The following is a 16,583-nucleotide window of genomic DNA, read 5'->3' as shown; positions in this document are numbered from 1 at the left end:
GTGGACGTTTCTGTGGAATGACCCAGGTACATCATGGCATTTTGCCTCGTTTATCAGAAAACGAAAGTGAAAATAACGTTTACGCTTTCTTATCTAAAATGGCTTTGTAGCCTAACAACAGAAATTATTTGATTAAGAATTATGATAATATCGTAAATGGAGAAATTTAAATAGGCTATTTCTACTCATATAAAAACATACAAGTTTTATTACAGTTTTAATTGCTTAAACATTATAACCAGGCTTTTGAACTAAAATTTAAAAAACCATAACGCCATTTATCAAAAACTACACCGTGAAGCATACAGATCGGACATCATATGCCTGAGTTACAACAACTTCCTGTTTCGTGGCGTTAATTGCAAACATTAGCACTTCGCCTTGGGCTTGGGCCCTAATAATCCTAAAGAAAACAATAGGGCTTTCGCCCTTTACAGGGCTTGGGCCCTAATAATAATCCTAAAGAAAACAATAGGGCCTTCGCCCTTTACAGGGCTTGGGCCCTAATAATAAACGGAACAATTCCAATAGGGTCCTCACATCATCGGTGCTCGGGCCCTAATAATAATAATAATCCTTAGAAAAACAATAGGGCCCTGCGCCTTAGTGGCTTGGGCCCTAATAATAATCCTTAGGGGAACAATTTGGCCATCGCCCTTTACAGGGCTTGGGCCCTAATAATCCTAAAGAAAACAATAGGGCCTTCGCCCTTTGGGCTTGGGCCCTAATAGTAATAATCCTAAAGAAAACAATAGTGCCTTCGCCCTTTACAGGGCTTTGTCCCTAATAATAAACGGAGCAATTCCAATAGGGTCCTCACACCATCGGTGCTTGGTCTACATCAATGTCCTCTGAAGTGAAACAATGGATGTTTGAGGAAAATGCTATTATGTTAAATTTGATACACTACAAATTTGCCAACTGTCAAAGATGGGCTCAGAGTCTACATGTTGTAATTTGTGATGTGTGTTTTAAAGCTTGAGGAGTCATTTGGAAGCACAGACTTTAAAATATTAGTATTTTTCTAACACACACCTATTGTTTCACTTCAACTAGGGTTATGTTGACCACTGTTGTTTTTTTGTGTGGTTTTTGAAGCGTCGACTTTAGGGTTGTACACTTGCACTCACAGAGATGGATTTTTTTTTTTTTAAAAAATCATCATTTGAAAGAAAGTCATATTCTGAGAGTATTTTCATTTTTGGGTGGAGTATCCCTTTTTTAGTATTATCAGAAACACAAAAACTTTATTTTTCATTAAAAAAACAAAAACAAAACAAAACAAAACAAAAAAAACCTAATTCTCTAATTTGGCCTTTATATTTAAATTCAACTTTTGAATTTCTACAGTCTTTTGAATTCTGTAACTTTCATGTTTATTACTGTGCAGCTGTTTTGTATAAAGTGCTAAAGAAATGAAGATGAATTGACTATGAACATTATCCTGTACCTATGACTTGTGGTCAGAGGCTCTCCAGCACAATCATTGGGCTGGTGGGGCGGACAGCATGTGGACAAAGATGCGTCAACATGCAGAGAACATATCAATTCATAAATTAAACAAATAAAATAATTAAAAAAAATATTCTACTTCTTAAAGTGCCTCATGATCATTCTCACCTTGTTGCTGTTGCACAAACTTGATGAAATAAGTATACATGTACGTTGAACTTTACAACCCAATTGTGAAAATACAAATTTCCTTTTTTCTTTTTTATTGATTTATTTAGCCTATTTAAGTGTTTTTTTAAATTGATGTTTTATTGATTATGCGTTGCCGCTCCGCACTCCAACACAGCAGGTGGCGGAAATTCACAATACGTTTGCTTGCTAACCGCCACTAAATCAAAAGAAGAAGAAGATGTAACCGCCTGCACAGTAGCGGCGCTGTTTCGCTTTGTTTCTCATAGATCCTCTACTATGAAGGAACTCATTGGCGTCTTTGGAATGCTTGACTATTTTATTCTTTGCTGAAATAGAAACAGTTTGTGATATCCATCGTATTAATTATTCAGACGTTCTAAACAGGTAAGTGATAATGCGGGAAAGGGTAAAAACTTTCCAGCGTGTCTCTTTCATTGGGACTATACTGATCAAAGACGAACGTTGAGCTCACCCATCTGGGATGCGTTTCCCAAAAAGCATAGAGACCTTTGGTGACAATTGGACTTTCTACTTGGGCTTACGATGCTTTTGGGAAACGCAGCCCTCAACAGTAAACAAGAGTCTGATACTTGTAAATCTAAGCCTTACTGTCATCAATATCACTATCTTTAATGATTATCAGTTACTAAAACGTAATGAAATAACATGATTGCAATTAAAAGCTCAAATATGTTAACCAGTACATTACAGACATGGACTGTGTGCCAAAACCTGAGCTGCCTACCTATACTATACATAATTTTGGACATATATGTACAGTACATTCTAAACACAACCCCAAAAATACAGTTTAGTTCATCAGCTCACTATATTTTGAGGCAGAGTTTAATATGCTTTTTGCACTGAATGTTATGTGCTGTATACACTGATGTTTTTCTGCAGGTTAGTATGAGTGCTGAGGCTGCAGACCGGGAGGCGGTGAGTGGCAGTCGGCCCTGCACCCCACCACAGACTTCCTGGTTTGAATTTCTGCTTGATCCATCATTACTGGAGCAGCATTTACAGGGCCCTCATCCAGGTAACTAGAGTCACCACCAGTTGGACTCTTAACTGAAACATTGCCATTGATCTGTGAACTGTCACCTTGTCTTGATCACCTTGACACTTAACCACCCCTTCCAAAAATTCATCATACTGTAGTTTCTGTTTTTACTCAAGCAAAAATATTGTGATATGTTGGCATAAGTCATTTTTATTCCACAGGATTTTGTGAGAATATGGTGGGTGGACCTTTAAGTTTCCGTGACAACTGGTTTACAAACGATTCTGATCACAAAATTAGTGCTTTATAAAATGCTTTCATCCACAAAAAAGTTGGATAAATATGTGAATGTGAAAATAAAATTTACATAGCGCACATTGCGTTCCTAAATGGATGTTTAAACTCAGAGCAAATGCAGAGGTGGTGGAGTTGCTCTGAGATGCTTAAAAAAAAAAAAGGTTCACGGAGCTCATTGTGTGTAAATTAATGAATACTGTGCTGCACTTCAGACTACAGTATATACCTATTTAATTAAATCGCAGCCTTTTGTGAATTGATGAGCACCCCATGCAATGCAATGGCACAAAACACAATGCTAGAAATCTTTTATGTTATAATGAGAAGTGTAAAATAGTTTTGGTTCATTTTATGAAACTGTGGCAGGACAATGTAAATAAATAAACAAAATGTTGGAAATACAAAGAAATCTTCTTACCTTGTTCGAAGGAGATTGCATATTATTATATGATTTTACTGTAGTAAATATACGTGTCACTTTAAGGTGAACTTGTTAACATGTCTTCATAATCCCTGCAAATGCTTTGTTTTTAGCTGAAGTCAAATTAGTTCTTCTAAGTCTATTCCACATTGATAAAATCAAGTCCAGCCAGTCATTTAATGTGCTTTTTTACTTAAATATGTGTCACAATACAGAAATAAAATCAGCTGCAAATGCTCTTTTATGTTAACTTTAACAATTTCCACAGTTCCTCATGTGTCAACAAAGAATAAAGTTCAGATAACCTTAAGTTTTCTTAAGATGAGATTTAGAATTGAATTTTATGTTTTCCACAGATCCATCTCCTGTTCAACTCATCATTCAGTTTCTTGAGCAAGCCTCCAAACCATCTGTGAATGAGCAGAACCAGGTTCAGCCACCAGTGGACAACCGGAGGAACCGCACACTGAAGCTAATGGCACTTAAAGTTGCCGCCCACCTGAGATGGGACCTGAACATACTAGAGAAAGGGTGAGTGAAGATAAAACATTTGATTAAGTGTTGTTTTTCTTTTGAGTTTTATGTTTAGCAACTTTACAAATTTAGAACAGCCACTCACAAATCAGTGCTTGGCTATTGTGACAAGGATTTTTGCATGGGCAAACTCCACTTACATTTAAAGGGGTCATATGATGCTTTTTAATGTTTTTCTTTTCCTTTAGTGTGTAATGTATCTGTTTGTGTGTGTATAAGATCTGCAAAGTTACTGCTTTAGACCTGCCAAAAAGCCAATGTCTGCATCACAATGCAAAATATTAGCATAATGCCTGTCCAAACCCATACGTAAAGAAAGATGATGGTGCTTCATTGAATTGTAGTGTTGTCTTGTTGCCATGTCGAGGAGATCTTTGTATCTGAAAGGTAAGAGAGTTACAAAATAAAAACTTACCACTGTGAAACGTGTTGCTGAAGTTTTACTTGCAAAGTTGTTTCCGATTGATCTGCTTGATCATCCGCATTTTCAGAATCTTACTCTGGCTCTACCCGATACGGTAATACAGTAGGAGTGTAATGATACATAGTTATAGCTAGATATCACGATATTAAAATGTGACGATATGTATCGTTAATGTAAATGATATGATTCGCGATATAGAGTTAGTTTTATCCAGTTATTAGCTTACTGTATTTATTGTAGGTATAATTCACCCAAAAATGTAAATTCTGTCATCATGTACTCACCCTCGTTTCAAACCTATAAGATTTTCGTTTAACTTCCAAACACAAATGAAGATATTTTTTATGAAACCTGAGAGATTTCTGTCCCTCCATTTAAAGTCCATTCTTCTAAAACTTAAAGGATTCAAAACATGTCATAAAGACATCGTAAAAATGATCATTCAAGTTGTCTAATCCAAATCCAAGTCTTGTGAAGAGACACGATGGCTTTGAACAGATTTACAATGACGCGCAGTAAACTTACGTGTAGTAAACACGGATGTTCAAATGCTTGCGTGACACGAGAGTGAGTAAATGCAGAATTAAAATTTTTGGATGAACTAACCATTTGCAGTTTGGGAATAGTCATTTTGACATGCTTTCTTGCAATTAGAACTGTGATTGATTGCATTGATCATCTGAAGCGCATATGCGCTGCCGGAACGGTACTCCTCAAAGTGAAAGCACAAACATAATTTAAATCACCATATTACATTTATTTTTTGTAGTGTGATTTAAAGTGTCTTAGATGGTTTATGTGCAATTATAGCGGAAGAGGCAAGACATAGCAAGCACTGGGAGAGTCTGTGCATGCGCGGCTTGCCTGTGTAAGAGATCCAACAAATGCCTACATTGAAAGTGCGAGTACTGCGTGAGAAAAAAAAAAGAAAGTTTAAAGAGTTTTAGTGACATTACTACATTAAACTACTATATATAATTTTGAATATAATGTATAATGCAGTGGGGGAATATTTGTGGGTCCTGATAATAAAAAAATAATATTATTTTAATATAATAAAGTAAAAAAAAAACAAAAAAAAACCTTTCTTCTTTATTTTGGCTTAAAGTATCACGATAGTATTGTGAGTTCCATATCGCGATTTGTATCGAATCGTGACATGAGTATATTGTTACACACCTATAAAACAGACAACATCATTACTGTGTGTTTACAGTTACTTTAGAAGCCTTGGAAGCTGAAGCTTGTGATTTTGGTAAGGGCTGTTATGTTTCTGACACGCTCTTGAGGTTTTTGACCAGTCACGATGCACTGGGCCATCTGGCCAATCAGAGCACTCTGGGCTTTTCGGAAGGAGAGACTTTGTAGAAATTGGAGTGTTTCAGACAGACTGGGAGTTAGGGGTACTGTAATAATGTACAGTATGTGAAAAATGTGTTTTTTGAACATTAATCATGTTAACATTTATATTACACGTAATAAACAAAATAAATAATATAAATACTTTTAAAATAGCATCATATGACCCCATTAAGAAAATGTAAAGATTGTGTTGGACATTGATACACATGGTAAATTGGTCCTGTTTTGTCTTTCTGTTTGAATCACAGTTTGACCATCCCTGTGCTCAATATGTTATTGAATGAGCTTCTGTGTGTCAGTCATGTTCCTCCTGGAGTTAAACATGTAGATCTGGATTTGTCCACCCTGCCGCCCACCACAGCTATGGCCGTGCTGATCTACAACAGATGGTCAGTGTGGCGTTCATTTGTATGTCACAGCTTAGGTAGGGTTAGATAACAGTTTATAATGTATATGGCTGCGTTTCATTTCGAAGGCTGCGTTCCTTGGAGGTCACGTTTGTTTGCCACAAACGTCATTGAGGCTGCTTCATTCAGAAGTTACCATTACTTTCCAAAGTAATGTAGAAATTACAGTAATTCATGTTTCAAAAGAGTTTATAATGGTTGTTTTTCTGAAATGATTGAGACATTTTTAATGACGAATGTGCAGCCTTCAAAATGAAACGGCATATAAGCTATAAGCTGTCAGTCAGAAACTTGTGTGCACGTGATGCACAGTGGTCACGCTAATGGTTTATCAGAGGTGCATGCTTTCATTGACTTGCGCAGTTTAATTCTCGTACTTTAATAGTATTTATAATTCCTAACTTAATAAAACTAGCTGTGTTACTATGAGGCATGATTACCTCACAATGTAGCTCTGTATGCAGGCACGAGGTACTTTGAATGAAATACATACACCTCTTTCGCTTTTGCTCACGTGCCAGCGATTACCCATAATTGGTAATTTTATATACATAAAAAACATGTTAAATGCAAGTAAACTGTCTACTTCAATATTTGAAATAACCTTAGTGAAAAAAAAAATGTCAACATATGGTGGAAATAATGTTCCAAAGTGTAAAATTGTCATTCAGTGTAATGGTCCGGACTTTGATTTTGCCAATACATCTTTAAATAAACGTATAAAATACCAATATAAAAAATAAATTAGTTTATCTGGTATTTTTAAAATGGTGTTAGCTGTGTTATGTTAAAAAGACTACGTCTTTTTTTTTTAAGTATTTAAATAACCAGGGAACTTTTGTCCTGAAATGCAGTTTGTAACAGATCATTCAGTGTAACAGGATCAAGAAGCCATTCTGAAATCATATAAAAAACAGATAGTTATTCGACAGTCTGTGACATCGTCAGAAGGCACCCTGAAGACCATTTGGTTGCTGCAGTCAAGCAGGTTCATCACTGTTAAAAATTTGATGTCATGTCATTTAGTGAAATGCCAAAAAAACACTTAAATTGTTAGATTTTTTTGAAAAATAGGTAGCTGTTGTGAATAATTGTGATTAACTTTACTGGTCAAACTCACTGTTTGACATAGGTGGCCAGTTGATGGCCTGCAATATAAGCTGAATGTTGTTGTTGTTGTTGTTTTTTTTTTTTTTTTTTGTCATTCAGTGTAATACAAAAACACCACAGTGTCATCCATTACACTGAAGGATAGTATCACTGTATAAATAACAATTTTAGCATCTTATTTATATTACAGTTAAATGAGGAATGTTTAGCACTGACAAATATGTTAACTTATCTGTATTATTATCATTATCATTATAGTTATCATACTTGGTGTGAATGGGCCTTTAAGGAAAAGAGACTAGACTAGAAAAGAGACATTACGGTAGGGGATTCTCCACTTAAAATGGTCATCCTGATAACGTAATTTATGTTGCCAAACAAAAAGTATTCATAAATATAGCTGCAAGGAGTCATTTTTGGTTCAGAGCAAGTCAGAAAAAAAGTGACAAGCTAAGCAAACATGGCAGGAGCATCAGAACAGTAGAATAAAATCTGTTTCTGCTGTCATTTACTCAGGAATATTATTAAAACTAATTTAATGATACAGACTAATACTAAAAACATTGCAGTTGTGGGGACAATGGCAATATTATCTCCCTTTTTGGCAAAATGTCATTCAGTGTAACGGATATATTTATGTAAAAATAAAACAATATACTTATTCTGACCTGTAATTATTAAAATATATAAAAGATTATGTGATCATACTAAATTATATTTTAAATGATTTTCACTTCCTTACAAAAACTTCTTGCTGACAAATGGTAAAACGTAGTAGTTTGAAGGATATTAGCAAAATATTTAAAAATTACAATTAGTTAGTATTTGAGGGCAGCTGCACTGTGATCCTTAAATGTCATCAAATGAGTGTTGTTTTAAATATGCCTAATAAGACTTTCTGATACATAAATATTGTTACACTGAATGACATTTTAGTGGGTGTCTTCTGTAAATCATGGTAAAAAATGTATGATGGTCATTATTATTTTTTGCACAGAAAAATATAAAATTAAACAGGACACATTCTAATGTACAGGAAAAAAAAAAAAAAAAAAAAACTAAATTTAAAGCTGTATTACACTTTTTTTTTTTTTTTTTTTTTTTTTTTTAATGCTTCAAACCCCTTTTTCGCCTTTGACACATAAACAGTTGAAACATTTATATTATATTATATTATATTATATTATATTATATCATATTTTATTAAAATCCAAATTTTTGGATCCAAATCCAAAAAAATGAAGATTCTGTCATCATTTACTCACCCTCATGACATTCCAAACCCATAAGACTTTCGTTCATCTTTGGAACACGAATGAAGATATTTTTGATGATCTGAATGCTTTCTGTGCCTCCTTTGATAGCTATGCAACTACCACTTTGACGCTTCAAGAAGTTCATGAAGAGATCGTAAAACTAATCTAAATTAATTGAGCAGTTTAGTCCTAATTTTCTGAAGAAACATGCTGCGTAACACACGAGAATGAACCTCATTGGTTCTCGCACGTCAAACGAACATGCTTGAGCTTCTGTTTACCATAACTGATGTGTGTGTTAAGTATTTATATGTGAATAAAAGCCTAAATTAAATCTGTTCATCATATAAAAGCGATCGTGTCTTTAGAAAATTTGGACTAAACTTCTCAATTCATATAGATTAGTTTTAATCTCTTTATGAACTTTTTAAATATCAAAGTTAAAAAGTGGTATTTGTGTAGCTGCCAACGGAAGGACAGAAAGCTCTCTGATCTCAACAAAAAGTGTTACGAAAGTCTTACGGGTTTGGAACGGCATGAGGGTGAGTAAATAATGACAGAATTTTAATTTTTGGGTGAACTAACCCTTTAAACCCCCAAAATGAAAATTATGTCATTACTCACCCTCATGTCATTCCAAACTTGCAAGACTTTCGTTCATTTTCAGAACACAAATGAAGATCTTTTTGATGAAATCTGAGAGATGTCTGTTCCTCCATTGACTGCCTTTGCAACGACCACTCTGACGCTTAAAAAGATCATAAGGAGATCGGAAAACTAATCCATATGAATCGAGCGGTTTAGTCCAAATATTCTAAAGAGACTCGATCGCTTTTTATGATGAAAAGATTTAATTTAGGCTTTTGCTCACATGTAAACTTTGATCAGTGAACATAAGCAGAAGCTCAACCGAACTTTAATAAATCACAAGAACAAACCTCTTCTGGAAGCTCAAATGTGCTGTGTAACACACGAAAATGAACCTCATTGGCAACCTCAATCGAGTCTCTTCAAAAAAATTAAGACTAAACTGCTCGATTAATATGGATTAGTTTTACGATCTCTTCATGGACTTTTTAAACATCAAGGTGGTTATTGCAAAGGCAGTCAATGGAGGAACAGACATCTCTCAGATTTCCCTAAAAATATCTTCATTTGTGTTCCGAAGATGAAAAGTCTTACGAGTTTGGAACGACACAAGTAATTAATGACAATTTTCATTTTTGGGTGAGCTAACCCTTTAAGCTGATGCTGTGCCAGCCAATTGTGTTGACAGTGTAATATGAACTTTCTCCCAATAGGGCCATCCGTACCATTGTGTTAAGCAGCTTTCCTGAGAAACAGACCAAACCTGGACCACATCAGCTGAATATGTAAGAAAGGAATGACAGGGGTGTCAGTTTTTTGTGTTGTGTGGGGTTAAATTTGTACTAATAGTTTTGTGTGTCCTGTAGGATGAATCTGGTCCAGCAGGAAAAGGAACTCATGGAGAACATACTGAGTGTGGTATGACTGAAACTTGCTTGTAAGATACATGCTTGTAGCTGTCTGCAGTGTTTTATATACTGATATCTAGGGCTGTCGCGATAACCGCAATATCGTTATACCACGCTATTGACGAGCCAACCGCAGAGGAATGCAAAAACCGCGGCGACCTCGATATTTGTGTTTTCTTTTTTCGTAAGGTTATGCCCTTCTTGTTTTACACTTCATGCATGTATACTGAATATTAAATAAGTTTTGTAATGATAACATAATGTTTACCATTTGTACAGAGACTCTGTGGATTTGCACTTATCAAGCTTACACAGGCAGTGAATGTGAAAGAAATTGACTGAGCGCGTGCGATTAGCTGCGTCTGTACTTCAGGCCAAGACATATATTCGTGAAAAAAGGTTGTCATTTCCAAGGATAGCGAAATCTCTGTCTTAGCATCAACGCATTGCTGGTCAGCTGAGCCTTCTAAAGTGGCGCTCAAAGTAAAAATGATTTCAACAGCTTTTTTCATTACGTCTCTCTTCGAATGAATCAGCGTTTTTGAATGTGTAGTTGAATGAACAGTTTAAAAACTTACTCAAAGACAATCACTTGCCGCCACGTTATGGCGTAACAATGTAACTGCACTGCCTGACAGCCCGTCTAGAACGCGTGGAGATGAGTTGTTCTGCTTATGCTGGTGAAATATCAGCAGAAAGTTTCTTGTCCAGTCTGATTCGAGGATCAGCACTAACTGTTATACATATAACAATAGCGCCCTACGATCTTATTGTCAGGTTTATGTTCAGTTATGTGGACTCACTTCCTGTGATTTATTTCACTTCCTGTTTCAACGCACGATTAGCTGTGCATTATAACTGTATCAGCATGACTGTGATTCGGCCGTAGGCACGAGGCCTGGAGCTTGCATCTCCAAAAATGTCTAAACAAATTGTAAAATATGTGCTATGATGTAATATGAGTGTGTATGTGTATATATATATATATATATATGAGTGTGTGTGTGTATATATATATATATATATATATATATATATACATACATACAGTGGACTACCAGTAAAATTGATAAAAATTTGGGACTAAAAATTATTCAGGTACTTTGACCTGACCATGTTTTGCTTAAGTGTTATCTGACATAATTAACATTATTTTTTTTCTGACAGTTTAATTGAGATTTTGTCATATTTTATTACCATTTTTTAAACTATAGTGAATAAACTGTATAATATATATATATATATATATATATATATATATATATATATATACACAGGTGCTGGTCATATAATTAGAATATCATCAAAAAGTTGATTTATTTAACTAATTCTATTCAAAAAGTGAAACTTGTATATTATATTCATTCATTACACACAGACTGATATATTTCAAATGTTTATTTCTTTTAATTTTGATGATTATAACTGACAACTAGGAAAATCCCAAATTTAGTATCTCAGAAAATTAGAATATTACTTAAGACCAATACAAAGAAAGGATTTTTAGAAATCTTGGCCAACTAAAAAGTATGAACATGAAAAGTATGAGCATGTACAGCACTCAATACTTAGTTGGGGCTCCTTTTGCTTGAATTACTGCAGCAATGCGGCGTGGCATGGAGTCGATCAGTCTGTGGCACTGCTCAGGTGTTATAAGAGCCCAGGTTGCTCTGATAGTGGCCTTCAGCTGTTCTGCATTGTTGGGTCTGGCATATCACATCTTCCTCTTCACAATACCCCATAGATTTTCTATGGGGTTAAGGTCAGGCAAGTTTGCTGGCCAATTAAGAACAGGGATACCATGGTCCTTAAACCAGGTACTGGTAGCTTTGGCACTGTGTGCAGGTGCCAAGTCCTGTTGGAAAATGAAATCTGCATCTCCATAAAGTTGGTCAGCAGCAGGAAGCATGAAGTGCTCTAAAACTTCCTGGTATACGACTGCGTTGACCTTGGACCTCAGAAAACACAGTGGACCAACACCAGCAGATGACATGGCATCCCAAACCATCACTGACTGTGGAAACTTTACACTGGACCTCAAGCAACGTGGATTGTGTGCCTCTCCTCTCTTCCTCCAGACTCTGGGACCCTGATTTCCAAATGAAAATGCAAAATTTACTTTCATCAGAGAACATAACTTTGGACCACTCAGCAGCAGTCCAGTCCTTTTTGTCTTTAGCCCGGGCGAGACGCTTGTCTGTTGTTCGAGTGGCTTGACACAAGGAATGCGACAGCTGAAACCCATGTCTTGCATACGTCTGTGCGTAGTGGTTCTTGAAGCACTGACTCCAGCTGCAGTCCACTCTTTGTGAATCTCCCCCACATTTTTGAATGGGTTTTGTTTCACAATCCTCTCCAGGGTGCGGTTATCCCTATTGCTTGTACACTTTTTTCTACCACATCTTTTCCTTCCCTTCGCCTCTCTATTAATGTGCTTGGACACAGAGCTCTGTGAACAGCCAGCCTCTTTTGCAATGAACTTTTGTGTCTTGCCCTCCTTGTGCAAGGTGTCAATGGTCGTCTTTTGGACAACTGTCAAGTCAGCAGTCTTCCCCATGATTGTGTAGCCTACAGAACTAGACTGAGAGACCATTTAAAGGCCTTTGCAGGTGTTTTGAGTTAACTAGCTGATTAGAGTGTGGCACCAGGTGTCTTCAATATTGAACCTTTTCACAATATTCTAATTTTCTGAGATACTGAATTTGGGATTTTCCTTAGTTGTCAGTTATAATCATCAAAATTAAAATAAATAAACATTTGAAATATATCAGTCTGTGTGTAATGAATGAATATAATATACAAGTTTCACTTTTTGAATGGAATTGGTGAAATAAATTAACTTTTTGATGATATTCTAATTATATGACCAGCACCTGTATGTATGTATGTATGTGTATATATATATATATATATATATATATATATATATTATACATAATTATACACACATACACACAGTTGTGGTCAGAATTATTGGCACCCTTGGATATGATCAAAGGTGACTAAAAATAAATCTGCATAATTCTTTAATTAAATAAATCTTTAATTCATAAAATTAGCAGGCCAAAGGCCAAATTCCCTTAATCATTCATCACAATGAGTAAAACCAAAGAATATAGTTCTGATGTGCAGCAAAATATTAATGAGTTTCACAAAATAGAAAGTGGCTGTAAGAAAATAGCTAAAGCATTGAAAATCCCCATTTCCACTATCAGGGCAATAATTAAGAAAAGATGTTACAAATCTGCCTGGAAGAGGACGTGTGTCTAAATTGTCCTAGTGCACGGTGAGGAGGAAAGTTTGAGTGGCCAAAGACTCTCCAAGGATCACAGCTGGAGAATTGCAGAGATTAGTTGAGTCTTGAGTCTCAGAAAGCCTAAAAAAATATCAAACAGCACCTACATCCCCACAAGTTGTTCGGGAGGGTTTCAAGAAAAACTTTCTGCTCTCATCCAGAAACAATCTCCAGCATATTCAGTTGTCAGACAAGACTAGAACTTCAAACAGGACCGGCTTCTATGGTCAGATAAAAAAAGAGCTTTTTGGCAGCAAACCCACCAGATGGGTTTGTTGCACACAGGGATAAAATGTACCCCATGCCCACGGTTAAATATACTGCTGGATCTTTAATGTTGTGGGCCTATTTTTCTGCTGGAGGTCCTGGACATCTTGTTCAGATACATGGTATAATGGATTCTATCAAACACCAACAGATAAAAAATCAAAACTTGACCGTTTCTGTTAGAAATCCAATAATGGGCCGTGGTTGGTTCTTCCATCAGGACAATGATCCAAAACAAACATCAAAACTAACACAAAAATGTGTCACTGAGCACAAAATGAAGCTTCTGCCATGGCCATCCCAGTCCCCTGACCTGAACCCTAAAGAAAATGAGTGGAGTGAACTGAAGAGAAGAAGCACCACATGGAGCTGGGAATCTGAAGGATCTGGAGAGATAATGCATGGAGGAATGGTCTCTGATCTTTTGTCAGGTGTTCTCCAAACTCATCAGGCATTATAGAAGAAGACTCAGAGCTGTTATTTTGGCACAAGGAGGTTGTGCAAAAAGTATTGAATAAAAGGGTGCCAATAATTGCGGCCAATGTGTCTCGGAGAAAAATATTTATTTCATAATGTGATTGTGGGGGGGGGACCCCACTTTCAATTCTTTTCCTTCAATGAAAGGTTAGATTTTTTTGCTAATTTTGTGAATTAAAGATCAAAAGGATAAACAATGCAGATTTATTTTTAGAGTCATCTTTGATCATATTTACCAAGGGTGCCAATAATTCTGACTACAACTGTATGTGTGTGTTTATGTATGTGTGTAAAATATATATGTGTGTGTGTATATATATATATATATATATATATATATATATATATATATATATATATATATATATATACACACACATACATATATATACACATATATATATATATATATATATATATATATACACACACATACATATATATATACACATATACACATATATATATATATATATATATATATATATATATACACATATATATATATATATATATATATATATATATATATATATATATATATATATATATATACAGTGGGTACGGAAAGCATTCAGACCCCCTTAAATTTTTCACTCTTTGTTATATTGCAGCCATTTGCTAAAATCATTTAAGTTCATTTTTTTTCCTCATTAATGTACACACAGCACCCCATATTGACAGAAAAACACAGAATTGTTGACATTTTTGCAGATTTATTAAAAAAGAAAAACTGAAATATCACATGGTCCTAAGTATTCAGACCCTTTGCTGTGACAGTCTTATATTTAACTCAGGTGCTGTCCATTTCTTCTGATCATCCTTGAGATGGTTCTACACCTTCATTTGAGTCCAGCTGTGTTTGATTATACTGATTGGACTTGATTAGGAAAGCCACACACCTGTCTATATAAGACCTTACAGCTCACAGTGCATGTCAGAGCAAATGAGAATCATGAGGTCAAAGGAACTGCCTGAAGAGCTCAGAGACAGAATTGTAGCAAGGCACAGATCTGGCCAAGGTTACAAAAAAATTTCTGCTGCACTTAAGGTTCCTAAGAGCACAGTGGCCTCCATAATCCTTAAATGGAAGACGTTTGGGACGACCAGAACCCTTCCTAGAGCTGGTCGTCCGGCCAAACTGAGCTATCGGGGGAGAAGAGCCTTGGTGAGAGAGGTAAAGAAGAACCCAAAGATCACTGTGGCTGAGCTCCAGAGATGCAATCGGGAGATGGGAGAAGGTTGTATGAAGTCAACCATCACTGCAGCCCTCCACCAGTCGGGGCTTTATGGCAGAGTGGCCCGACGGAAGCCTCTCCTCAGTGCAAGACACATGAAAAAACACCTAAAGGACTCCAAGATGGTGAGAAATAAGATTCTCTGGTCTGATGAGACCAAGATAGAACTTTTAGCCTTAATTCTAAGCGGTATGTGTGGAGAAAACCAGGCACTGCTCATCACCTGTCCAATACAGTCCCAACAGTGAAGCATGGTGGTGGCAGCATCATGCTGTGGGGGTGTTTTTCAGCTGCAGGGACAGGACGACTGGTTGCAATCGAGGGAAAGATGAATGCGGCCAAGTACAGGGATATCCTGGACGAAAACCTTCTCCAGAGTGCTCAGGCCCTCAGACTGGGCCGAAGGTTTACCTTCCAACAAGACAATGACCCTAAGCACACAGCTAAAATAATGAAGGAGTGGCTTCACAACAACTCCGTGACTGTTCTTGAATGGCCCAGCCAGAGCCCTGACTTAAACCCAATTGAGCATCTCTGGAGAGACCTAAAAATGGCTGTCCACCAACGTTTACCATCCAACCTGACAGAACTGGAGAGGATCTGCAAGGAGGAATGGCAGAGGATCCCCAAATCCAGGTGTGAAAAACTTGTTGCATCTTTCCCAAAAAGACTCATGGCTGTATTAGATCAAAAGGGTGCTTCTACTAAATACTGAACAAAGGGTCTGAATACTTAGGACCATGTGATATTTCAGTTTTTCTTTTTTAATAAATCTGCAAAAATGTCAACAATTCTGTGTTTTTTCTGTCAAAATGGGGTGCTGTGTGTACATTAATGAGGAAAAAAAATTAACTTAAATGATTTTAGCAAATGGCTGCAATATAACAAAGAGTGAAAAATTTAAGGGGGTCTGAATACTTTCCGTACCCACTGTAGTAGTCAACATTTGAAGTGGATCAAAACCTTTCGATTAACTTTTTTTGATCCACTTCAAATATTGACTACTGTGTGTGTGTATATATATATATATATTAGGTCTGTTAACGTTAACACACACGATTAATTTAAAATCCTTAACGCATCTCAATAAATTAGAATGTCATGAAAACGTTTTTTTTTTTTTTCCTGTAATTTAATTCAAAAAGTAAAACTTAAATAAATTCTAGATTTATTAGACATAAAGTAAAATATTTCCAGACTTTTTTTGTTTTCATTTTGATGATTACAGCTTGCTGCTCATCAAAATAAAAAACATCAGTATCTCAAATTATTAGAATATTTAATTTCAAGTTCTATTAAATTACCATTCTCAGGGTATAAATATTGGGTTTAGGTCAGTAATCCCAACAGCA

At 35.9% G+C, this 16,583-nt stretch overlaps 2 protein-coding genes across 3 annotated transcripts in view; one reads left to right on the top strand and one right to left on the bottom strand.

The window, feature by feature from the left end:
- The window catches only part of LOC127501090 (uncharacterized), a 279,778-nt gene that overhangs the window by 227,851 nt on the left and 35,344 nt on the right, over positions 1-16,583 (bottom strand). The window lies entirely within an intron of this gene.
- The window catches only part of ints8 (integrator complex subunit 8), a 71,866-nt gene continuing 57,116 nt past the window's right edge, over positions 1,834-16,583 (top strand). Inside the window, exons 1-6 of one of the 2 annotated variants that reach the window (XM_051872827.1) lie at positions 1,834-2,028; positions 2,548-2,683; positions 3,722-3,896; positions 5,934-6,074; positions 9,760-9,831; positions 9,913-9,964. In XM_051872827.1, coding sequence (XP_051728787.1) covers positions 2,554-2,683; positions 3,722-3,896; positions 5,934-6,074; positions 9,760-9,831; positions 9,913-9,964 — 570 coding nt within the window. In that variant the 5' untranslated portion in view covers positions 1,834-2,028; positions 2,548-2,553. The remainder of the gene's footprint in view (positions 2,029-2,547; positions 2,684-3,721; positions 3,897-5,933; positions 6,075-9,759; positions 9,832-9,912; positions 9,965-16,583) is intronic. The other variant, XM_051872828.1, reaches the window with a different exon arrangement.

The sequence above is a fragment of the Ctenopharyngodon idella genome, chromosome 19, assembly GCF_019924925.1.
Source record: "Ctenopharyngodon idella isolate HZGC_01 chromosome 19, HZGC01, whole genome shotgun sequence".
Lineage (NCBI taxonomy): Eukaryota > Metazoa > Chordata > Actinopteri > Cypriniformes > Xenocyprididae > Ctenopharyngodon > Ctenopharyngodon idella.
Note: the sequence above shows the minus strand (reverse complement) of the source record. Positions and strands in the feature narration are given on the sequence as shown.